At 36.5% G+C, this 27,027-nt stretch overlaps 1 protein-coding gene across 4 annotated transcripts in view; it reads right to left on the bottom strand.

Annotated features, from left to right (window-relative positions):
* Positions 1–27,027, bottom strand: part of tle2b (TLE family member 2, transcriptional corepressor b) — a 65,067-nt gene that overhangs the window by 34,570 nt on the left and 3,470 nt on the right. For 2 of the 4 annotated variants that reach the window (XM_051095329.1, XM_051095330.1), the window contains exons 2-4: positions 17,824–17,921; positions 14,403–14,466; positions 795–839 (exon numbers count right to left, since the gene is read on the bottom strand). In XM_051095329.1, the coding sequence (XP_050951286.1) occupies positions 795–839; positions 14,403–14,466; positions 17,824–17,921 (207 nt within the window). Of the gene's footprint in view, positions 1–794; positions 840–11,031; positions 11,558–14,120; positions 14,351–14,402; positions 14,467–17,823; positions 17,922–27,027 lie in introns of those variants that run through there. The other 2 variants (XM_051095331.1, XM_051095332.1) reach the window with 2 other exon arrangements.

The following is a 27,027-nucleotide window of genomic DNA, read 5'->3' as shown; positions in this document are numbered from 1 at the left end:
ATCCGTATATGTTACAAGTGTGAACAGCCAGATCGCCTGAAATCAGAAGTGTACAAACCAAATCCAACTTGCAATTATATGTGTTACTATTGTGAACAATCAGATCACATTAAATCAGACGTGTACAAACCGGATCTAAACCACATCCATATGCATTACAAGTGTGAACAGTCAGATCACATAAAATAAGACGTGTACAAACTGAATCCAAACCGCATCCATGTGTTACAAGTGTGAACAGTCAGATCACATGAAATCTGAAATGTACAAACCAAATCCAAACCACATCAATATGTTACAATTGTAAATGGTCAAACCATGTGATAAACCATATCTAAACCACATCCATATGCGTTACAAGTGTGAACAGTCAGATCACATGAAATTAGACTTGTATAAACTGGATCCAAACCACATCCGTATCTGTTACAAGTGTGAACAGTCAGATCACATGAAATCTTAAGTGTACAAACCACACCCATTCGTGTTACAATTGTAAATGGTCAAATCACATGACATCAGACATTTATAAACCGGACCTAAACCACATCCATATGCATTGCAAGTGTCAGATCACATAAAATCAGACGTGTACAAACTGAATCCAAACCACATCCGTGTGTTACAAGTGTTGACACAATTTGACACAATGTGTGCATAACTGCATGCTTATAACCAGCCAGTCCTGATAATCTGATTTGTGTGCAGTGTGAACAGAAAATAAGGTTGTTTTCGAGTGCTAAAACACCACAAGCAAAACTGTTTAGTGAATTCACCCAGCAGGTTTACCTTACCTGTTTGTGCATCTCAATGTTGAGCCCGTAGGACATCTCATAGTACTGTGGGAACACAAAGGTGAGAGCATCAATCAGCATTGTGATGAATTAAACAGCATTGAATCATCATCAATCAAATTAAAACCTCAGCGGCCTGACTGACACTAACGACTCGCTGAAACTACAGGAAGACGGACAGAGTTTGAACGCGTCAGCGTGTATTTCTGCGTGTCTCATTCAGCAGGCAGATGAGCAGCAATGCCAATGATGAAGATGAAACCTGACACAACTGCTCGCTTCTTTATTCTCTGTCTTTCCCCGTCTGTCTGTCACGCTCACACACTCGGTAACTGCTCTGTGTGTAGCTCGATTTTCAAAAATCCTTTTTCCTCTTCTCTCCCCTTATCTGTGTCTTTCCCGATCAGCTCCCTCGTTACCGACCTTCCTTTTTAATCCTCCTCTCCCCTGCCCTTCTCTTCTATTATTCCGTAAACTCCATTTCCTATCCGTGATGTGTGCCTGACCTCCTCTCTTCTATCAAAACTTCTCCGCAGTTTAATCTCCGGATTAAAGTCTCATCATATCTAATGACAGCGACTGGAAACCCAAAGGTGTCGATATGAGGTTAACGAGCAGGAACATATTTCAAAGTTTGGACACACCTACCTACTCATTCTTTATTAGTGCTTGCGAAGCAAAGTATCTATATTAATATTCCCGGTTCTTTTTTGCTCTATTCGCTCTGCACCGTTAGCGCTATGGATTTATGTAGCTCCGTCAATTTTCAGCACTGCTCTTGTTGTCTTCTGTCTTCCGGATTGTATTTAGGATAGGATAGAATAAACTTTATTTGTCTCCCAGAGGAAATTTATCTTGGACAAAATGCAACCATGTTGCACAAACAATAATAATAAATAAAGACAAATTAATTAAAACAATTAAGAACAAGCATTAAAATACAACAATGTATATATACAGAAAGGTAAAATGCAAAACACAAAAAAGTGCTAATATGCTTTTAGTGTGTTGTTCTTGGTAGAGTTCAACAGTTTTATTGAGACTGACAAATGAAACAATTTCGGTAACAAATGAAAGTTTCAGTCTATTGGTTTTACACTTTGGCATTCTCAATCTCTTTCCCGATGGCAGCAGCTGGTATTCGCTAAAAAGAGGGTGTTCCACAGCTTGATACGATCTTACGGATTTACGGAATTTTAAAATCTTCCCGGTCTATTGACATTTGTTATGACATCGGTTTCAAACATTACAATGCTCATAATAAATTTCGTTAACTCTGTGCTATAGAAATAGAGTAAAGAACGGAAGTTCAAAGACAAAATTCTACGCACTTGTTTCTTAGGTCTATAAAGCTGTATAGGTTTTTAGTCCTAAGAGTATTAGCACCCTGGTGAAAAAAACAGCATATGCTGGTAGGTATGTTTTGATGCTGGAATGCTGGTTAGGTAGGTTTTGATGCTGGTTTAAGCATAAACCAGCTAAGGACCAGCATAAACCAGCTAAGGACCAGCATAAACCAGCAAAGGACCAGCATGAACCAGCATAAACCAGCTAAGGACCAGCATAAACTGGCTAAGGACCAGCATGAACCAGCAAAGGACCAGCATAAACCAGCTAAGGACCAGCATAAATAAACCAGCATAAACCAGCAAAGGACCAGCTTAAAACAGCACCAAAACCTACCTAACCAGCATTCCAGCATCAAAACATACCTACCAGCATATGCTGGTTTTTTCACCAGGGCATTCTCAAATTTTAGGAATTTTTACAAGTGTACGTGTATGCTGGACACTTGTTGAGTGATTTTCTTTCTTTTCTTTTTTTTTTGTAAAGAAATTCATACACAGGCACAAATACCAAACTCATTTCAAGCCTTGTATATAAAACCTTCGGACTAAAACTATTTCAAGATCTTGAGAACCATAAGTCCAGTCAAGCGTGTCCAAACTTTTGACTGGCAGTTTGAATGCGAGTCTATAAAATGAAGCATTTTAGACACGTGTTGCGCTGTATTCAAATTTATTGCATTTCCAGTATTGATCGCTCCGGTGGGTGATGAATTTTAGATAAAGCGTGACATAACAGCAGAACTATTTCCCCATCTATCTGGTCTGCTGGCACACACACACACACAAATATAAATCACGTTCGCTGGTTCTGCATGCTGATAGTGCAGCAGGGCCGCTGGAAGCGGTTCCGTTTTAAAAAGCTCTGCGGCGGCCCAGAAGGCTATTCAGCAGCGCTCGTATTACCTCAGTTACAGCCAAAAAGGTCTCTGCATCATTTCAGACCAACATTAGTTCTCAGCATGTTTTGATGTAGAATCAATCCAGGCAGAAAACGCTGAGCGAAAATTCAAATTCACACAAAAATGGCCCATATATCAGCCAATTAATCGACGTGGCTGACATATCGGTATACCAACTGAATGGAAATGCTTCCATTAGCCAGTCTTAACACTGAACCAAACACACCGGTTTGGGGAAACAGGGTCCTAGATGTTTGGTAGCCACCCTAGGAACCATCCCAGAACATTGTAGAATCAGGCACTGAGTTTTGCACTTAATGTGGCAATGTCAGAGTTTGTATCAGTTGAACTGACAAGTTAAGATCTATTACCTTAACCTACACAAAGTCCTGTAAATAAGATGATTAATTAAGCTGAAATAGTTTAAGCAGTTTAAGCAGTCAGCATGTTGTGTCTACAATCTCCCTAAAGAAAATGCTGAATGACAGAGTGCCAGGGAGGGAATCTAAGGATGGGACACCTGCAGCTCATTTTCTCTTCAAAGCACTTTAGGCCTTTAGTTTTTGCTAAAATATCTTTTACCAAATATCGTTTGGCTTCCTTAAGGACAGACCAGTGGCCCGGGACCAGTGTGAGAGAGTTTGGGACTAGTTGACGGACTTCTCACATGACCCAAAAGGTAATTTGTTGTGCTCATGGGGACACGGGCTCAGTCATGTCCTCCTCTTTTTCCGGTACAAGGCAAAATGTTAATTACTAAATAAATAAATAAATACATTGTTTTGTTTTGTTTTTTGTTATCTAGATAGATAGCACAGCTAGTCAAAAAGTCAAAATTGGAAATGGGTTGAACACAATAACTACACTGTATACCACAATTGAAAAAAAAAAAAAACTACACTGAATGAAATTATAGCTAAATTTATAAATATGATTTTATTTTTAACAATGTACAGTTTATTTTGCCTAAATATCATATTTTTATTCATTTAGTACTACCCTTCATAAGCTTCAGAAAATACTGCAAAGACAAAATAAGTTAAATTTACCCTGATCTTCAAATTCAAAAAGTTTTCACCCCTCAATGAATTGTTTCTCCTTCTAGAGCATCAGTGTTTGAACCTTCTGTATTACACTGTAAAAAATAAAAAAACAATTTGTTGAGTCAGCTTAAAATAATTAGTTACCCTGCTGCCTTAAAATTTTAAGTTCAGTCAAAATAAGTTTAGTCAACTTGAAATGTTAAGTTGTACTAAGTAACAACTTAGATATTTGTGTTTGCTAAACTTAACAGATGGGTAAGTAACCCAGCTGCCTTAAAATTTTAAGTTGCCACTTAGTATAATTTAACATTTCAAGTTAAATAAACTTTTTTTTTGAGTTGACTGAACTTAAAATTTTAAGGCAGCCAGGTAACAAATTATTTTAAGTTGACTCAACAAATTGTTTTTTACAGTGTAGTTGCATATGAGTCCCTCAGTCCCTCAGGTTCAAATACACAAAAATGCTGAAAATCCAAAGAATTTGTGGGACCTGAAGGATTTTTCTGAAGAACAGTGGGGAAGTATAACTGTTCAGGACAAACGCACAACTATCACTAAACAAAAAAACACAGTATTAAGAATCAAGTGTATGTAAACTTTTAAACAGGGTAATTTTTATAAATTCAGCTATTATATTCTCTTGTGGACTATATGTAAACGTCTTTTATGTAAAATATCTTCTTATCTTATAAATATCTTATCTTATACTCAACTGTAAGTGTGTCAGGAGCAAACATAATTAGCTCTTTAATTAAATACCAAGTTTAAAAATAATAATAATAATAAAATACCTAAAATAATTACGTTTTTAAGTTTTAAATTTGCAATAATAGTTGGAAATACAACAAATTTCATGGAAATAATGTAAAATAAAATAAAGTGTGTTATAGTTTACATGGCGTGCTTGGGTATTTAGGCTTATATCTTAAAGCATGTCCCTTACGAAAATTAACTATAGTTTTACTATAGTAAAAGTAGCAACCATGTTTTTTTTTTTTTTTTTTTTTTTTTTGCTGTATTGATTACCATTATATCCACAGTTTTACTGCAAATACCATGGTAAACTATGGTTAGTGTAGCAAACCAAACAATTTGTGGTTGCCATAGTTTAACTATAATAACCATTCGTTTTGTTTGTTTGTTTTGTAGTAAAAGCGCAGTTAATTTCCGTAAGAGGTGAGTTAAACTGTGACGTGTAGTTTTTCGTGAACTTCTTGTTATTCTGGGATATTGGTGGGATTGGTGCGCTTTTGGCTCGTAATGGCTTAATGTTCCTGCGTTCCCTCGCCACGGCTCATTGTTATATAAGCTCTCTCATGTTATGCGCATTCTCATTATACACCGTGAGTTTGTGTGTAATCCCCTGAGTGTGTCCGTGTGTGTGTGTGTTGTCTGGAGCAGATTGCGCGCGGCATGTGGCGGATGTAGCGGGGCTCAATGCGGCGGAGGTTCAACAAAGCCTCTCCTCCTGCCGCAGCCGCGGCGTGTGTGTGTGTCTGTTTTCGCGTGTGTGTATTAGTCCTCACCGGTCTAACGAGGGGCAAAATGTACGGGGTGTCCCCTGGTTCAACCCGGCAGCTGTTTGCCATCCGTCGCTTGTACACATATCCTGCTGTGTCGCTGGACACTCGGCTCTTGCAAAAATCTCTGCAGAAGCGTGTGCGAGTGTGTGTGTCTGTCCACTTCACTGTACTGGATGCAGCTGTGATCTTCTAAGCTCAGACACATTGATTGGCTCATCCTGATCTAGTATTACCAGACAGGCAACATTGATGAGATATAATTTCCATTGGGCTGTCCTCTCCGGCTGTCGCATCTGCCACGACCCCATTTACACCAAACAGCCCAATTTGAATTGACCGATGTAAAAATAGCCGTCCTCTGTACTGTCAAATGAGCTCCAAGAAAGAAAATACTAAATAGATTTGCATTTTCAGTAAGAAATACCAGAGTTTGCAAGATTAAAACGCATTTTAGGCTTTCAGCGTGCTGTTAGACAGCTGTCAGTTAGACTTGACAGATGTCGGAATTTCTGTTTTGCTGCTTGTTATTACAAACTGATGTGTCCTACCATATTATTTTAGCCTAATGTTTTATCTTAATTACGAACACATTGGTTTGTAAAGCAAATAGTTTTACTGTTTGCTGCACTTTGATATTCTTCTGGTTATTTCCCTATAGCGGCTAGTGAACCGGAAGTCTCGCACATTTACAAAAAATGTCTTTCTTCCGCGTTGAAAAATAAGGTCTATGCTTGCACCTGAACTGTTACATTAAGAGGCTTCAATGGTAAAATGTAGTTAAGTTACAAGGCAGTTATTTCTGTTGAATAAATTCTACAATTGACCATTGTTAATGTCTTATTTGAAGGACCAACATGAGGGTGAGTAAATGATGACAGAAACAAATATAAGTTGTGAATTAAGACATTCACAGTCTTCATCATTTCAATCGGCTACAAGCCAAAGAAAGAGCCGTATCATAAATTATTTCATTATACTTCCTTTTCTTTCTCCCCAGACAATAAAGTGACATTATATGAAAGCCATGAACGTCGTTAGTGACAGTGCTGTTGGCGGCTGTTCTTGAATCCGAGACTGAATTACGAGTTACCTGGCAGGTTTCCTGACAGACGGGAGAAAATTGCGAGTGCGTTATCAGCCACACAAAACCAGAGCCGTGATTCATAGACTGCCAATTCATATCAGTGCAATTATAGATGAAGTAAATTGCAGAATGCTATTTTATCAAATTGAATTTCAAATTGAATAAAACCTTGAATAATTAGTTAATAAGTATGAGGAGTATGGGAAATTTCTGTAAAAGGACACTATTGAAACTGTAACGCAAACAAATATTAATGTGTACAGCAACACTATAATACCTCACATTTTCTCTCAAATCTGTTTAATTTTTTCTTTTAGAACGCAAGCAGATTACATGGAGACTTTCTTTCCTAAGTAAAAAAAAGCCTAGTATTCCCAGAGTTTAGAAAAAAAACTCAACTAGCACTGTCACAATACTAGATTTTCACTACACAATTACTGTGGCCATCAGTGCCGATAACCTAGCGGGCAAGTGCACCATTGCACTACGGGCGTCCCAAGTTCGAATCCCTGCTTGAGGACCTTTCCCTATCCCGCCCCCCTCTCTCTGTCCCACTTCACTTCCTGTCTGCTCGCCACTATCGTATCATAATAAAAGGGAAAAACACCAAAAAAAAATGTGCATTCACTTTATAGCTCTACACTCTTACAGCATGTCGACAAAACATTGTCCCACCAAGTTTTACGTGAAACATCTGAGCTAATACGGAGTACAACAAAAATGAGAACAGCAAAGGTTTGTTAGCTATAAACTTGAGTAATAAAATGTCCCTCTGAGCTGTTTGACCAGCATATCATGATGGATAAATTAGGCGAAGGTCTGTAAACAGAAACTCACAGCATTGAAATCCAGCTTGTGTAGGTCAACAAGAATGTAAGGATCAATAGACTGAAGGTCGAAATTGCAGTTTCAATGCAGCTTCAAAGAGCTCTACAGGATCCCAGACGAGGAATAATGATCTTATTTAGTAAAAAAAAATTGGTCATTTTCTAAAAAAAAAAAAAAAATAAATAAATAAATTTACTTTTTAACCACGAATGCTCATCTTGCACTAGCTCCGTGATGCGCGTCTACGATTTTGTGCGTTAAATAATCATGTTTGAAAGGTCACACGTGCTTCATTCTTCATCTGTGTACTCTGGTTCAAAAAGGTAGGGTAGGGCAAGAAACTCGAATCTTATTTTCTCTCTCAACTTCAAAAATGTCCTATTTTGTTGTTTAGCCTTTTTTGGTAAAGGCTGACTTTCTTTGCATGTTCGCTTGGTAAACACTGGGTCAGTACTTCTGCTAGTCGCAAGCTAGTGCAAGACAAGCATTTGTGATCAAAAAGTATATATATATTAGAACAGGGGTGCCCAACCCTGTTCCTGGAAATCTACCTTCCTGCAGAGTTTAGTTCCAGCCGTGATCAAACACACCTGTCTGTGATTATCAAGTGCTTTTTCAGATCCTAATTAGTTGGTTCAGGTGTGCTTGATCAGGGTTAGAGCTGAACTCTGCAGAAAGGTAGATCTCCAGGAACAGGGTTGAGCACCCCGTATTAGAAAATGATCGATCGTTTCGCTAGATAAGACACTTATTCCTTTGCTGGGATCGTGTGAAGTCATTTGAAGCTGCACTGAAACTGCAATTTGGAACTTTAACCCGTTGGATCCCCATTGAAGTCCTCTATATTGATATAGTAGAAATTGCGTACTGTAACTTCACCGTAGCATTGAACATAAAGCTGAATTCTTTTTTTGAGCCGGAAAGAGAATTGATTAGTTCATCTCTCCAGTCTAAGGGTTTGAGTGATTCGTTCATCACGTGATAGCCCCATAAGATGAACGAACGACTCCAAAAACACGAAGACTCGAAACAGGTGAACTAATTCCAGTACAGAAACTAATAGGATGTTGCGCATGCGCGACTGAACGATTCACTTCCAGAGACGACTCGTTTGTCCCAAGTCACATTAAAGATTCGTTCAAAATGAACGAATCATTCAAGAATGACCCGTCACTACTCACTTCAACCCAGCTGTTGGGTAATAGTCGGAATGCAGGCATTTTCATTCAGAGCGCTGCCGATTTAGTGGACTTCTTCGGTTAAATTAAGGTTTGTATACATTTTATTCCATTTGTTAAGTATTTTTTATTCTGTAAATGATTTTATTTTATGCAACGCAACATACAGAAGAGATGTCAGTCAGCTAAATGCATCAGCAATGGACGTTTTACATGATGGAAACACTAACATAAACTAATTTTATTCGTTTATTCACTTCTGATTAAAGGAGAAGTCCACTTCCAGAACAACAATTTATAAATAGTTTACTCACCCCCTTGTCATCCAAGATGTTCATGTCTTTCTGTCTTAAGTCGTAAAGAAATTATGGTTTTTGAGGAAAGCATTTCAGGATTTTTTTATATAATGCACTTCAATTGTGCCGCCGATTTTGAACTTCCACAATGCAGTTTAAATGCAGCTTCAAAGGGCTCTAAACAATCCCAGCCAAGGAAGGGTCTTATCTAGCGAAACAATCTGTCATTTTTTTTTTTGGAAAAATAAAAATTTGTATACTTTTTTAAGCACAAAAGCTCGCATAGCACAGGCTCCGGGATGTGCATCCACGGGTCGTTCTAGAACGATTCATTCATTTTGAATGAGTCTTTAATGTGACTCGTGAAGAACGTCTCGGGGAGTGATTTGTTCAGTCGCGCATGCGCAACATCCTATTAGGTTCTGTACTGGAATTAGTTCACCTGTGTCGAGTCTTCGGGTTTTTCTAGTCGTTCGTTCATTTCAGTCTGTAAAATGATCCGAACTTTCCATCGCTACTACGAATCACTTCTAAGTTTTTTGGAAAATAAAAATGTTTATACTTTTTAAGCACAAAAAGTTTGTGTAGCACAGGTTCTGGCATGCGCGTTCACAACAATACTTACTATTGAATCATGTCGTAAGGTCATGCAGAACGTAGGCAGAACCACAGACCCAGTGTCTTTGTACTCCGGCTAAAAATGGTTGAGTATGGTGAAAAACTTTTCTCCTACAACTTGAGAGGAGGACATCGTTGTAATTTTTTGTTTGTAAACAGCGTTTGCAAACTTACTTGCACTTTCTTAGCCTTTGTGTGTTCGCTTTGTAAACACTGGGTCTGTGGTTCTGCCTACGTTCGGCGTGACCTTTCAACATGATTCAATAGTACGTATTGTCGTGAACGCGCATGCCAGAACCTGTGCTACACAAACTTTTTGTGCTTAAAAAGTATAAACATTTTTATTTTCCAAAAAAATGACCGATCGTTTCGCTAGATAAGACTCTTCTTCCTCGGCTGGGATCATTTAGAGTCTTTTGAAGCTGCATTTAAACTACTTTTTGGAAGTTCAAAATCGGGGGCACAATTGAAGTCTATGAAGAAAAATGCTGAAATGTTTTCCTCAAAAACCATAATTTCTTTACCACTGAAGACAGAAAGACATGAACATCTTGGATGACAAGGGGGTGAGTACATTATTTGTGAACTGTTGTTTTGAAAGTGGAGCTCTCCTTTAATTCGGATTTTATACATCCTCAAAACTGTTTATTGACAGGTTATGAATCAGCCACGTGTTGAGTGAAACGCGAGGCGGCGGTCCGAAGGTAGCAGCCCATCGCCGGCTAAGATTTCAGCGACACGGGAACGAGAATCAGCACTATATCAGATAAAAAGCATAACAGAACCGTTTAATGCACTTAAATTAAAATATTACTTTTAAATGTTATATATTTATATTTCTAAAATACTTATTAAACGAGTTTAAAGGTATGCAAAATTGAAAACTATGCTGCATAATTCAATGTCATATTTTTGTCCATCGGTGTTTTCACTTATTAATAAATGTTTATGTTTTGATTATTACAGTTGCCTCTAGTAATTCTGTGTCTGCTTTTTGAGTTAATATTTGAGTTATATTTGAGTTAATTAAAACAACCCAGCATGTTGGGTCAAAGATTTAACCCAACTGGCTGGGTTAAAATAACCCAATGCTGGTTTTGTTCATATTTGACCCAGCGTTGGGTTACCAAAATAACCCAAATTGTGGGTTGTTAAACCCAGCGTTTTTTGAGTGCGGTTAAATGTCAAAGTAAATGTACTGAGGTGCTACTGCTGTTTGCTTTATAATTTGATTTATTTGGTTTGGAAGCACCAGTTAGTTTTCCATCACAGGGCGGCAACAAGTTTCAAAACCTCTTAAAACAGGAGCAATCCATTAGTGTGTTTTTTTGGATTGGATTAAAATTCTCTGCACTCTTTTTTTAACTCTCTCTCTGTCTCTTTCACACACACACGGCAGCACTCAAACGTTTAGCTTACTAAGGAGTAATCGTTTTCAAATGCGTCTTATCCTTTCTGCCTTCCTGGTTTTCCCCTTCTCCTCCTTCTCTTCATCTTGTTCTTGTGTTGTTCTTTCTCTGCCCTCATCGTTTCGTCGTCTTACTGTCTCCAGCTGCGTCTTTATACCGTCTCTCTCGCTCTGTCAGTTCTTCTCCTCTTCATCTTCTCTATCGGCCTTTATCTTCCCCTCCTCTTTCTTCTTTTTTACTGCTGCGTTTCAATCACCGCTCTCTCTCACTCACTCGCTCTCCTCGTTCGTCTTCGCCGCTGATCTCTCCTTATGTTCTCTCTCTCTGGCGCGAGGGCAATCTGTGACAGTAATGTTTGGAGGCGAGCAGAGAGCATCAGACGGATGAGTTGGGGCGGGGGTGTTACTGCAAAAGCAGCGCATTAGCCCCCTCGTTCGCTCCATCTTTCCATCCTCGGCTGCCCCGGGGTCTGAAGTACACACAACGGTCACAGAGTGACCATGTAGACAGACCTTCATTAAAGGCTAGATGATGGTGTGTTAGGACACACACACACAAATACTGCAATCCACAATTAGGATTTAGGATTTATAGTTAATGACAGTAGTTCACTGAAGTGGATTCAAACGTCTGTCTTCCAAATGAGCATCAGAGTTTACTATAATAGGACAAAAACTTGAACTATTTTTTATTTTTCTCAATCGGATAGTTGATAGTGACAAGAAATGTAAGGAAGACAAAGTAGAATGGAATCAGGATGTTGTAGGCCAAATGTAGATTTCTGAGGTAATCAGGACCAAGGAACTAACTTGAACAAGTTATAAAATCAATCAATCAATCAATTTTTTGAGAAATTTAACATTAATTAAAATTAATATTTATCTTTAATTAAAATTAATTAAAAATAAATATATAAAATATAAATACAAAATCTTTTTGAGCATATATTGTCTGTGTTATTAATATTATTAATAAATATTTATATTATTAATAAATGTTATTTAATATATAATTAAAATTGACATTATATTAATATGAATTAAAATGAATACAAATATTTACGAATAATTAAAAACAAAACAAATAAATCAATCAATTTACGTATGTTTTATTTTATTTGATGTTGACTGGAATTAATTAATTAATTAATTAATTTTCCATAACGTCGTTTTTATATTATTTATATTATTAATTAATGTGTATTTATATTAGCAATAAATATTAATCATTTAATGAATCAATAAAATCAATCAGTCTTTTTGAGCAATTTACTGTTTTTATTATTAACATTATTATTTGTAATATTAGTATTACTGAATATATCATTAAAATGGACTTAACGTTAATATTTATTAAAAATACAAATATAAATAAATTATAAATAAAATACAAATATAAAATAAACTATGAATAATTAAAAACAAATAAATAAATGTATTTATCTTTTGCTTTATTTGATGTTGTTTTATTCATTTAATTATTTATTTATTCCACAGCCTTGTTGTTTATACTATGTATAATATGTATTTATATTAACAATAAATATTTATTAAATATTAGTAGTAGTATTAAATTAAAAGTAATTAAAATTAATTAATAACATACCTAAAATATATATAAAAATAAGTATTTTTGAGCCATTTATTGTTTATACTATTAACATTATTGATAAACATTTATACTACTAATAAATATTATTGAATCTACAATTAAAAGAAACTTTAATATTAATTAAAATGCAAATATATATATGAACAATTAAATAATTAAATAAATATGATTAATAAATATGATTCAATATTAGTAGCAGCAGCAGTATTAAATAAATTAAAATTAATTAAAAAGAAACATATAAACAAATAAATCTTTTTGAGCATTTGTTTATGTAAATTAATATTATTAATAAATATTTATATTATTTATTTATTTATTGACTTACTTATTTTCCGTAGCAGTTTATATTATTTATATTATTAATTAATGTGTATTTATATTATGAATAAATATTATTAAATATTAGTAGAAGTAGTAGTAGTAGTACTAATTAAATTAAAATGAATTAAAAATAAATAAATACATCTTTTTTTATCTTTTTGAGTCGTTTATTGTTTATTTCGATATAATATTATTCATAAATATTATTGAATATATAAGTAAAATGGACTTTAATATGAATTAAAAATAAATGCAAACATTAACGAATAATTAAGTAAAAACAAACAAATAAATTAATGTTTTTTGTTTGCTTTATTGGATGTCTGGAATTTATTTATTTATTTGTTTGTTTGTTTATTAATTTACGCCAATAAATAAAAATAAACACATTTAATTTGACTTTATTAGGCTGATAATTTTTAAGGAGAGAGCGATAAAATGGGATCAGGATGAGTCGCAAGCCAGAATCGAACCTGAATCTCTAATATGTACAGTAGTTTTGTATATTAAGTTAAACATTTTTTTGTTTGTTTTAAGTGCTCATAAGCGTTTTTTTTTATTGAATAGATACCAGAAAGATTTTACATAAAGATTGATGAATGACAAGATTTAGACGTGTCGAAGGGCAGATCTGAATCAGCTTCTTCTGAATTCGCATCATGGCTCAACATATTAAAACAAAGGCCACAACCTGAACATGTTTTTAAAATAACTCTGGGGGCGTTTTGCTTTGCTGAATAGATAGCAGAGAAAACGATGACAAGACCTTCAGCATTGCTCAAAATATCAGAAGTGTGTGCGCCAACCACTGAACCACGGCACCGAACAAAGCTTTTAACACTTGAACATCGTCCAATTCACCGTCTCTGTTGTTTTTGTTAGCCAGGAGGCTAACGCACCATTGCAAATGAGCTCTGAAAACTATTTCATGCCCATCAACAAATAAATCATTCACCAAAGAGTGACGAGAAGAACACGCAGTCCTGTCTAGTCGTCAGAGAGCACAGACAGAAAAATGTGGTGAACTATAAATGCAAAAAAAATAAAGAGGAAGGCTGTTGAAACAAGTCTTGGTGTACATGGCAGGTCTAGCCGGCTAAATATAGTCTTCTGGGTTATCTGCTTTCAGCAAGCACGGAATCGTTGTTCCCTCTCATTATTTACATGTCTGTGCTTGTGATCTTCGTTTCTCTCTTTCCATGTCTTTTCTCTCTTCATTCCATCCTCCTCTCCTTCTGGCTCTCGCATATCGCCCTTCTTTCTCCCTCTCACTTTTTCATCTCCCCCAACCCCTATCGCAATCCCGCTGATGTGTCCTCAGGTTAACCAAACACCCTGTAACATGAAATCAAACGCAATCTCTCTTTTTAAACACAGACGGGCTTTTATGCTGTATTTACTGGAGCGTACGGCAGATCTGACGATACGAGGGTTGAACGAGCTCACCATGATATAGTGGCGCTGCATCTCCGTCTTCTCGCTGGCCAACTTCTCACACTCTAGTTTGAGGCTGTGAAAAGACGGTAGAAAAACATGAATGAAAAGCACAGTAAAAAAAACATGAATTGAATTTTGATGCTAATTTAATACTATCGACTCGTCAATATATCAAAAATCGAGTCAAATAAGTCTGATTCGCTTAGGCGAATAAGAATGAATCAGTTAAATAAATGAAACAGGACAAACCAATTTACTCACAAGAATCAAAACAGCTGGATTCACTTGAATCAGAACGACCCAACTCAACTTAAAAATATCAGAACAAAGAATACGCTTCGATGAATCAGAATGATCCAACTCTTAAATGAATCAGAACAAACAATACGGATTTTTAATAAATAAATAAATAAATAAATTTAATTTAATGAATCAGAAACCAATTTACTTACAGAAACCAAGACAATCTGATTCACTTAAATGAATCAGAATGATCAAACTCACTTAAAGGAATTAACTAATTAACTTCAAAGAATCAGATCAGAACAAATGATACACTTAAATGAATCAGAATGATCCAGCTCTTACATGAATCAGAACAAACAGATACACTTCAATGAATAAGCATAAATAAATTCAATTTAATAAATCAGAACAAAGTAATTCACTTACAGAAACCAAGACAATCTGATTCACTTAAATGAATCAAAATGATCAAACTCACTTAAAGGAATGAACTAATTAACTTAAAAGAACCAGATCAGAACAAATGACACACTTAAATTAATCAAAATGATTCAACTCACCTAAATGAATCAGAACAAAGAATACACTTAAATGAATCAGAATGATCCAACTCTCTTAAATGAATCAGAAAAAACGGATACACTTCAGTGAATAAGAATAAATAAACTCAATTTAACGAATCAGAATGATCCAAATCAGAACAAATGATGCACTTAAATTAATCAATCAAATTAAATAAAACAAGGCAACCACTTTACTTACACAAATCAAAATGGCTTGATTCATTTAAATTAATAAAAATGATCCAAATAAATGAAAAAAGAAAAAAACAATACACTTCAGTGATTCAGAATGATCCATCTCACTTAAATGAATCAGAACAAACGGATCCACTTCAATGAATATGAATAGATTTTGATAACAACAGCAGTCCTACAGGGTCGTGGTAACCCTCTTTCTGCAAAACGCCCTTACAAGATTTAACCCTAACTCTTGGTAGCCACAAATTCACTTCCCAATCTCAGGAATGAATCATTAAGCTATGAGTATTGCACAGAAACTGTACAAGAAATACAAAATGATAAAACTTCTATTCATTCCCAGCACATTGACTTCTACTTTATTAATAATTGCAGAACACATATTTCCCACATAAACCACAAACTATAATGCATGATAATGCAGAATGTTCACTGTAATTAATTATAAGTAACTAATAGACTTAATTGGATCAGATCATGAATCATACAACGATTGTTGAGCATTGAATCGTATCAGCCAGCACTTCATTTCACAGTGAATCAAAAACATACTGCTTGACCAGCGTACTGTAGTGTAATTGCCAAAAATATGACTATTCTTGGTTGGTTTTTTAGTGAATCAAAAAAATCATATAGTGCAACCAATATATCTGGAATTTAGACTGATTCTTAAGAGTCGACTCTTAAGAGCTGGTTCTTTTAAGTGAATCAAAAGCACAAGTGACCCTGTGTCCAACCATGCCTAATGCTTTACTATACAGAAGGTGAAAAACAACATGCGAAAGAAGGCAAAAAGTACCCGGATGACCGGTTATTATTGGCGAGATTCTGAAGTGTGGATCCAATAGACATTATTAGGCCATAGGAGAAGAGTTGCGAATGAGAAATATATGAAATAAATGAAAAAAGAAAAAAACAATACACTTCAGTGATTCAGAATGATCCATCTCACTTAAATGAATCAGAACAAACGGATCCACTTCAATGAATATGAATACATCAAAATTAATGAATCAGAACAAAGTAATTCACTTACAGAAACCAAGACAATCTGATTCACTTAAATGAATCAGAATGATCAAACTTACTTAAAGGAATCAGAATAAAATAAATCACTTAAAAGAATAAGAATGATCCAAATAATAATAATAAAAAAAAAATAAAATACACTTCAATGAAACAATTAAATGAAAGGACAAACCAATTTACTTTTTTAAAGAAATCAAAACCGTTTGATTCACTTAAATGAATCAGAATGAATCAACTAATTTAGAATGAATAAATTAAATTTAATGAATCCGAACAAACTAATTCCTTTACAGAAATTAAGACAACCTGATTCACTTAAATGAATCAGAATGATCAAAATGTATGTGTATTGTTTTATCTTAAATGCACCTTGGGGGTCTGTTGTGCTACACAATGATGATAAAGTACTTGACTTGACTTTGAATATCACTTAAATGATTATCCAAATAAGCTAATTCACTTAAAAGAATCAGAATGTTCTAACCTACTTAATGGAATCAGAAAAAACAGTTCACTTAAAATGAATCAGAACAAACCTACACGTCAATAAATAAGAATAAATCAATTAAATTAAATGAATAAGAACAAACTAATTCACTTACAAGAACAGAAAGAAAATTATTTACTTGAATGAATCAGAATGGCCCAACTCACTTAAAGGAATCAGAATAATCGAACAATCAAAACCAACCAATTCATTTTTAAATGAACGAAAATGAATCAATTCACTTAAATAAATCAGAAGAAACCAATTCACTTACAGAAATCTAAAGCTCAATGGAACTTGCAACCATAGTTAGTCAAAGATGCTTTTGGGAAACACAACCCTGATTTACTCACATGAATCAGAATGATTCAATTCACTTAAAAGAATCAGAACAAACCAATTCACTTAAATGAACAAGAATGAATCAATTCAACTAGATGAATCCGAACATACCAATTCAAGTAAAGGAATCTGAAAAACTGATTCACTCAATTGAATCAGCATAAATTAAATCAGTTAAAGGAATCAGCACAAAACAAATCACTTAAATGAGTCTTAAACTCATAAACTTCTCCAATGCTATTTAAAGCATAACAGGACAGTTCAGCAGAGCTTATATGATTATTATTTCAGTTTGCAAAGCAGCTTGTTCTTTGAAAAGCTACACTGAATATGTGGTTATTAGCATCACCACTTGTAGTCAGTTCTCACTAATTCTGGTAATTCTGAATGCAAATTTCAGTGGATACCATGAAAACGTTGATGTCACACTGCTGTATAATACACTGTATAATACAGCAACATTAATTCAATACACATCCAGTAAGATATTAGCCTGTAGGAAGAGACTCATAAATAATCAAAAGCCTTTCACATACTGGGAGTAAATCAGCTCATATGATCTGACCTGTGGTACTGAGCCTGAAGGAACTGGAACTCCTCTTTAATGCGGTCCAGAGTCTCCAGCACCGTGAACTTGAATGACTGTCCAGGCTGCAGAGGTACCTGAGGAGAGAAAAAGAAAGAGATGGCTTATTAATCAGTAAACAGACATCGCTCTGTGCTAGAAGATTGGACTGGTTAAATTAATGTACCGAAAGTGACTCATTGAAATAAAATTGAAAAAGTGCTCCCACCGCATTATCTTTGACCTTGGCCTAACTACAAACGCTACATGCATTTTTGGTGAGGGAGGAGAGAAAATTTGATAACAACAGCAGTCCTACAGGGTCGTGGTAACCCTCTTTCTGCAAAACGCCCTTACAAGATTTAACCCTAACTCTTGGTAGCCACAAATTCACTTCCCAATCTCAGGAATGAATCATTAAGCTATGAGTATTGCACAGAAACTGTACAAGAAATACAAAATGATAAAACTTCTATTCATTCCCAGCACATTGACTTCTACTTTATTAATAATTGCAGAACACATATTTCCCACATAAACCACAAACTATAATGCATGATAATGCAGAATGTTCACTGTAATTAATTATAAGTAACTAATAGACTTAATTGGATCAGATCATGAATCATACAACGATTGTTGAGCATTGAATCGTATCAGCCAGCGCTTCATTTCACAGTGAATCAAAAACATACTGCTTGACCAGTGTACTGTAGTGTAATTGCCAAAAATATGACTATTCTTGGTTGGTTTTTTAGTGAATCAAAAAAATCATATAGTGCAACCAATATATCTGGAATTTAGACTGATTCTTAAGAGTCGACTCTTAAGAGCTGGTTCTTTTAAGTGAATCAAAAGCACAAGTGACCCTGTGTCCAACCATGCCTAATGCTTTACTATACAGAAGGTGAAAAACAACATGCGAAAGAAGGCAAAAAGTACCCGGATGACCGGTTATTATTGGCGAGATTCTGAAGTGTGGATCCAATAGACATTATTAGGCCATAGGAGAAGAGTTGCGAATGGCTAAGAGAGTCACGTGACAGTACCTATGTAAGGAATAACTGACGACGGGCCGTTGAATTTTTTAATTATTCGGTATTGTGAGTAGGATTAATTTCTTACACATCTCATCCAACACCTCCGTTGCTAATTCCAACGACATTTTAGACTTAGTAACGATGCTTGAGCTGTTAACAGCAGACTAATGCAGATCATAATTACGTTTAGACAGACAGACGGAAAGAGAGAGAGAGAGGGGAGAAATAGAGTATGTGTTTTACGTACACAGTAAAACGCAATTTTGTGACAAAACCATGGAAATAACCTCTTGTATTTTTAATCCTATTACTTACTGTATTTATTTATTTGGCCAGTGTGATTGTGGGTTTTGTTTTAGACTGTAAGGACCTTTGAAATAACTGAAATCATGTGGCGAAGTGATATAGACATGTAATGCGGTCAAGAGCTGCCTGGAACTACGTTCGCCGTGCGTTTTTTTCTGAAAATAATGCATACCTTCAGAATGTTTGTCAGCCAATCAGATTCAAGCATTCAAGGGCCCCATAGTATATGTTTACATAACCCGGTTTTTATGCGCATTTTGAAGCATCGCATCAGAAACGAGTGATGGAAATGCCTGATTAAAAAAAACGAATCCCTTAATTTGCAAAAACTTGAGGTGTTTTTTGAGTTGCGTGAAAAAGAGTTAATGCGAAAAATGGGAGATTGAAACACACTTGCTGAATAAATTCTGATGTAGCGAACATTAACACATGCATCGTGGAACTCTCTTGAATGCTCATCGAAGACTGAGACGGAAGAGAAGAAATCGCTGAATGAAGTCGTTATTTTCGTAGCTTCATAACATTACGGTTGACCCACTGATGTCACATGGACATCAGTTAATGATATCCTTACTACCTTTCTGGGTCTTGAACATGTCAGTTGCATATCTATGCAAGGTCAGAAAGCTCTTGGATTTCATCGAAAATATTTTAATTTAAGTCCAGAAGATTAACGAAGATCTTACGGGTTTGGAACGACATAAGAGTGAGTAATTAATGACCGAATTTTCATTTTGGGGTGAACTATGCCTTTAAAACCTCACTTTCCGGTTTTTCGCATTTGTTTTGTTTGTTTTTGACGAACTTTGAAAAGATTCGCTTCACATCTGGATGAAAACCCAGCTAGTGACAACATGACAGATGTAGGACATCCAAATTTTATTTAAATTACTGTATAAACAGTTAGAAAGTTTGTTCTTGTTCAAAAGTAGAGTGGTCAGTGGAGATAGCCTTGTGGTTAGTGCATCTACATACAGCGCAACTGTGCTCATGGTGACCCAAGTTTGATTCAAGGTCCTTTGCCAATTCCATTTGAATATCCATGGAACCTTTCAAATGCAAAAAAAAGTTTTTTTAAAAAAACTTTTTAAAATGTTCTTCAAAATGGTTATTTTAGGAACTGTTCACTGAAAGGTTCTTTGAGGAACCAAAAATGGTCCTTCTATGGCATCACTGCAAAAACACCCTTTTGGAACCTTCATTTTTAAGAGTGTACTTACTATACAATTTTGAAAATGACTGAAGAGTTTCATCTGATTTGTGAATGAATGATTCTTCTAAGTGGTTCTTTTCAGTGAATCAAAAAGACTAATGAATCAGAGAAGAGTGTGGTTCTCTCAATTCTGTTTACGTATTTTACCATGTTTAATCCACATCTGAAAACATGCTAATTTCCTACGGGCCCATTTAATAGCACCTACGTGCTCTAATCTGATCCAACTGTATTCGTATCAACCTCTCCTCCTCCTCATTAAGACCCGAGTCCTTTCCTTTGCTATTTTTAAACACATTTCCCATTCTGTCAGCTGCTTCCTAAAATGGCCGCCTTTGTCCTGCGCTCCTCCGAGCTTCCAGTTTTCTCTCTGAAGCTCGGTGTCCGGCGAGCTGCTGAAGATTGGCGGTTTCAGTAGGAGCTTAATTAGTCTAGACAAGCGAAATTCAATTAAATTTCAATTAGGCTAACGGTGGAGGTCAGACACTCTGTGAGCTTTCGAGTAATTAAGCTGCAGGCGCACAGCTGACTGGATGAGTTCTGTACACACACCACCGTGTTTGTGTGGGGATAGAGGGGGGCAGTCATCATGTCCCTACTGACCCTCATTCATTCAAAAACGTGTGTGTGTGTGTGTGTGTGTGTACTTGTTTTTGCTACATTGTGGGGACCAAATGTCCCCACAAGAATAGTAAAACCTGAAATTTTTGACATTGTGGGACCAGCCTGCGGTCCCCATGGGTGCAAAAGCTTATAAATCATACAGAATGAGATTTTTTGAGAAAGTAAAAATGCAGAAAGTTTTCTGTAAGGGTTAGGTTTAGGGGTAGGGTTAGGGTAAGGGGATAGAAAATACAGTGTGGACAGTATACAAACCATTGCGCCTATGGAGAGTCCCCACAAAGATAATAAACCAGACTGTGTGTGTCTGTGTACAGTAACTGTCCTGAAAGCAACACAAACCACACAGGGCCAGAACTCAGAGGATCATACGAGATTCTCACAACAACACAAAAATATACAACCAGGAAACATCTCATAAAAATATAATGTAGCCACAGAAGAATTCCATGATTATCATTAGATTTTTACATTTTCTAAAGAAAATGTGCAGTTTTTGTTAAGGGTGATGTTGAAGGTGGTTTCTGGGGTGTTGCTATGCAGTTACTCAGATGTTGTGGGTAGTTTCTAGGGTGTTTTTTATGCGGTTACTGGGTTGTTGTGTGTGCTTTCCAGATCATTTGTTATGCAGTTATGACAAGGTGTTCTGGGCGGTTAAAAGGGAGTTAACTACCATTTCTAGGGTGTTGCTATGCAGTTGCTCAGCCATTGTGAGTGGTTTCCAGGGTGTTGCTCTGCAATTACTTGGTTGTTGTGAGCTGTTTCAAGATCAATTGTTATGTAGTTGAAATACGGTGTTCTGAGTGGTTAACAGGGTGTTGCTAAGCAGTTCCTTAGATGTTATGGGTGGTTTCTAGGGTGTTGCTATGCAGTTGCTCAGCTGTTGTGGGTGTTTTCAGGGTGTTGGCATGCGATTACTAGGTGGTTTTATGTGGTTTCCAGGTCATTTGTTATGCAGTTATGACAGGGTGTTCTAGACCGTTAACAGGGTGTTGCTATGCGGTTCCTTAGCTGTTGCGGGTAGTTTCCAGGGTGTTGCTTTGCAATTACTAGGTTGTTGTGAGTTGTTTCAAGATCAGTTGTTATGTAGTTAAAATAGGGTGTTGTGAGATGTTAACAGGGTGTTCCTCAGGTTAAAAGGGAGTTGACTACCATTTCTAGGGTGTTGCTATGCAGTTGCTCAGACATTGTGAGTGGTTTCCAGGGTGTTGCTTTGAAATTACTGGGTTGTTGAGAGTTGTTTCAAGGTCACTTGTTAGGTAGTTATGATAGGGTGCTCTGGGTGGTTAACAGGGTGTTGCTATGCGGTTCCTCAGATGTTATGGGTGGTTTCCAGGGTGTGCTTTGTAATTACTAGGTTGTTTTATGTGGTTTCCAGGTCATCTGTTATGCAGTTATGATAGGGTGTTCTGGACCGTTTCCAGGGTGTTGCTATGCAATTACTAAGTTATTGTTAGTGCTTTCCGGGTCACTTGTTTTGCAGTTATGATAGGGTGTTCTGGGTTGTTAACAGGGTGTTGCTATGCAGTTCCTCAGTAATTGTGGGTGGCTTCCAGGGTGTTGCTATGCAATTGTTGGGTTGTTTTGTGAGGCCTCCAGGTCATTTGCTATGCAGTCATCAGGATGTTGCTATATAGCTGATAGGGTGTTTGGGGTGGTTAACAGGATGTCGACTACTGTTTCTAGAATGTTGCTATGCAATATTTCTCAGACATTAAGGGTGGTTTCTGTGGTGTTGCTATGCAGTTCCTCAGTAATTGTGGGTGGCTTCCAGGGTGTTGCTATGCAATTGTTAGGTTGTTTTGTGAGGCTTCCAGGTCATTTGCTATGCAGTCATCAGGATGTTGCTATATAGCTGATAGGGTGTTCTGGGTGGTTAACCAGGTGACTACTATTTCTAGGGTGTTGCTATGCAGTTAAGAAGCTTCAACAAGCTGCAAATTTTGAGCTATCATTCATGTCTACAGCACAAATTGTGCAGGATGGGTTTTGATGTTAGGCATAAGCAAAAGTAATTAACAATCAAAGTAATCAAGTGATAAAGCATCTTGCTATAGTTGAATTTTGAAAAAAAAAATGTGTTTGGCTGTATTAAAATGAAGAGCTCTGCAACAAACAGCGCAAACATACGTGTAAAACTCACATATGCAAATAAACAAGGAGGAAACCTGGGTAGAAGCGTCTGTTTAGACACAACAGTGCGTCTCAGACAGAAGGAGGGGGAATCCTGAAATCCAAAACTGATCCAGTTAATCTGGACAGAGGGGGACGTGGCAGACAGCGAGCCATGTGGGACAGCGGCTAGTCAATCACAATTTAGACGAGCTGCAGCAGGCTAGCCTAGAATTACTGGAGATTATCTTCTGAGGGAGGTCAAAGGGGGAGAGAGAGACGAGCAGATCCCATAACAATGGTGGGAAATGAAATCTCTCCCAATCGCCCACTCTGATCATCTCATATATCACGGCTGGAGTTGCTATTTTGGACACAGTGACTTAAATCGGCTTGAAGAAGGAGAGAGAGACGCATCGAAAGAGGAGCGCCGACAGCTACCGAGACGTCTACGGAGCTGTTTTCCGCTCGCATCCTCGCAGACAGGCTGGGATAGAGACATCTATGAAATAATCATCCGCTGGTGAAATATTTAGTGCAAAAAGGCGCACGAATAGATGAGGATCACCAGAGAGTGGGAGGAAGAGAAGTGTCAGTGTGATCTCGGGGGGGATCTGGGCAAATGTGTGAGTGTGTGTGTGATCTCGCTTTCTAAAAAACCCAAGCTTTCCTTCCTGCCCAGTCCTGCAAGACCTTGTCTCCACAAACTCTTGGAATTCCCAGGATAAAATCATGATAAGATGCTTGAGATTAGCAGGTACACCTTGAAATGGGTGTCACACCCTCATTAAACGATCTGAGAGAAAGTCTTTCCACTTTTGCCAATCATTTCTGAGGCTTTTACTCAATCTTAAACCCCACTGAATGCTGGGACGTCGGGTGGCTGCTTGGACTATCTTGGCGACTTACTGACAAAGCGGCTCTGGAGTAGCTCGCTTTGTGAGGCCGAGCAAAAGCCATTGCCGTCCAATACTGGATTAGGAACCGTGGATTGGCAGGCAGAGAAAACAGCTTTTATACTTCAGAGAGTAAATCAGGAATGGTTTGAGCCTAAAGGAAGAAAGAATGAAGGTCTTCATATGTGTTTGATAGAGTGATAATAAAACAGTGTGAAGATATGAAACCCGCAACCAAGTTTAACATCCAAATGTGGCCAGAATAAAAAGATTTATTAAAACAATACGGCTGTGAATAAAAATGAGCAAAGGAGAGCACACCAGCTCAAACTATCAGCTCATTAAAAGAGCATATGTGAATTCTGTGGCCAGAAATTTGGCTACAATTTTCGCTTGGCCACCACATCAGTGCAACAGAAGCTGGCATTCACTCTCACACACACACATACACGCAATAACACACTATAAAACATGTATGAATATGGTACAATTCTTGCTTTGTATAAAAAAAAAAAGACAGAGAATCAAGTCTTTGCCATTAATTAAAAATCAAAGCAGCTATAATCATTTATGATCAAGGGTTGGAAAGCAAGCCACATTTAAAGTCACGAAGTGAATGCTTTCATGACTTTTAGTTCTGCTAAGAACTATGCATTTTTCAACTAATGCATTTTTTTAGTCAATTGAACACACTGTGACCAGCATAGTTAAATTCTCAAACAATGAATATCATGAGCTGATTCTTTATAAGGAATTACAAGGCAAAATGTGACCAATGTAGTCTGATTCTTGAACAAATAACTCTTACTAATTATTTTTAGTGAATCAAAACAATTCAGCGCAACAGTAGTCCAATTACCAAATGCATGACTTTTACAAACTAGCTCTTTTTACTGAATTAAAATGATTATTGTTTTCCAGGCCCTTAATGATTCTTATGAGCTGGTTTGTTTTAGTAAATCTACTCCAGTTTCCTAACATATAAATCTGAATTTAAGTTGATCCATAGTAATGAATTAAAACATGCAGGGCAAGCAGTGTAGTCTGATTCCCAAACAAGTGGTGGCAATTCTTTTCGGTGAATCTAAATAAGCATAAGGAGTTTCCTGTTATATTCCGATTCCTAAACATTAGCTGCATTTCCATTACCTTTCAAATTGTAAATTAAAAAATACACCCAGAGAACAGACTTCGAAAAACTCACAAAAATCGCAAAAACGTTTTTTAACGCTCACATGAGGTGGTTTTTCAGGCAACTCAAAAAAAGGAATATTTAACAAAACTGCAATGGAAACAGTTTTTCACATTTACAGGTCACCTGATCATGATGGATGACCAACATCCTTCACCATGACTTATCATGAGAGGAAAAAATGCTGTTTTATTCGCATAACATTGGTTAATGGAAACGGAGTCATTTCACAATAGTTTTTTCATAAAGTTATTTTCATGGGCTTTTTATGCCTTTTATTGAGATAGGACAGTTAAAGGGTTAGTTCACCCAAAAATTAAAGTCTGTCATTAATCACTCATGTTTCATCTTCAGAACACTAATTAAGATATTTTTGATGAAATCCGAGTGGTCTCTGACCCTCCCATAGACAGCAAGGGTACTACCACGTTCAAGGCGTTGATTGGCAAAGTAGTCCATGTGACATCAGTGGTTCAATTGCAATTTTACGAAGCTATGAGAACTCTTTGTGCACAAAAAAAAAAAAAAAAATACAGACTTTATTCCACATTTTCATCTCTACTGTTCACGAGAGTACCCTGATGCATCCGTGTGGTGGTGCTGACACAGACCAACAGATTTCAATAGCTTTCATACAGTGTGCATCTTTCTCTGCGTGTAAACAAGGCATGGAGAATGTTTTCCACATCATAACGCTGGATCTGGGTCAACGCCATATGGATGCATCGTGGTAACACTCTCGTGAATGCACATTCACAAGTGACGCAGTAGTACAGATGAAAATGTGGAATAAAGTCAACATTTTTGTCTTCTTTGCGCACAAAAAGTATTCTTGTAGCTTCGTAAAATTACAGTTGAACCACTGATGTCACATGGACTGTTTTGCTGATCATCTGAGCCTTGAACGTGGTAGTACCCTTGCTGTCTATGGGAGGGTCAGAGACCTCTTGGATTTCATCAAAAATATCTTAAATTGTGTTCCTGAAGGTCTCACGGATTTGGAAAGACATGAGGGTGAGTAATTAATGACAATTTTCATTTTTGGGTGAACTATCCCTTTAAAGAGATGACAGGAAAGTACTGGGTGGGGAGATGGGAGTGGGATCGACAAAGGACCTTGAGATGGGAATTGAACTTGGGCAGTCATGAGCATAGTTATGTTGTATGTCGGCAAACTAACCACGAGCCTATTGGCACCGATTCACAATAGTTTTTTTAAATCACCATTTCTAAAATGGATATGCAGCTAATGAATGGTATGCAGTGGTTCTTTTTAGTAAATCACAAACTTATAAGTGTAGTCCGATTCCCAAATGAATGAATCTTCTGAGCCAGTTCTTTTTATAAACACTTAAATGAATGAGTAGCTACTTATCCTGACCCATTTACTGAACAACGTTCTTCAAAATTGAACCAAGGACTGATACTTTGTCACGTCAAATGGTAAAAAGTCATTAAAGGTCAAGATAAACACATTTTTGCAAGAATTCAATAAATACGAAATGGAATACGTGTCTGAGTTATTACATTCGGTTGAAAACTCCCGAGGGCAGTAAATGCAGTAAGAACTTCTTTCTTCCAAATATTTTTTCCTCAAAAGTGCTTACTAAAGGAGCTGCTAATGGAAAAGGAATGGTTATAAGGAATCAGAATACATTCTTCATAATTATAGTCCCTAGAAATCATCTAAAAATGAGCTAGTAATGAAAAACCCTTAAACTACATTTAACACAAATTTCCAGCATTCAAGTAACTAGCCTGTCTGCACCATATTTTAATACAAATATAGCAAACAGAATTTTCTCTACATGCCATCTTCACTAT

The sequence above is a fragment of the Labeo rohita genome, chromosome 22, assembly GCF_022985175.1.
Source record: "Labeo rohita strain BAU-BD-2019 chromosome 22, IGBB_LRoh.1.0, whole genome shotgun sequence".
Classification (NCBI taxonomy): Eukaryota; Metazoa; Chordata; class Actinopteri; order Cypriniformes; family Cyprinidae; genus Labeo; species Labeo rohita.
This window is presented reverse-complemented; position numbering and strand designations above follow the sequence as displayed.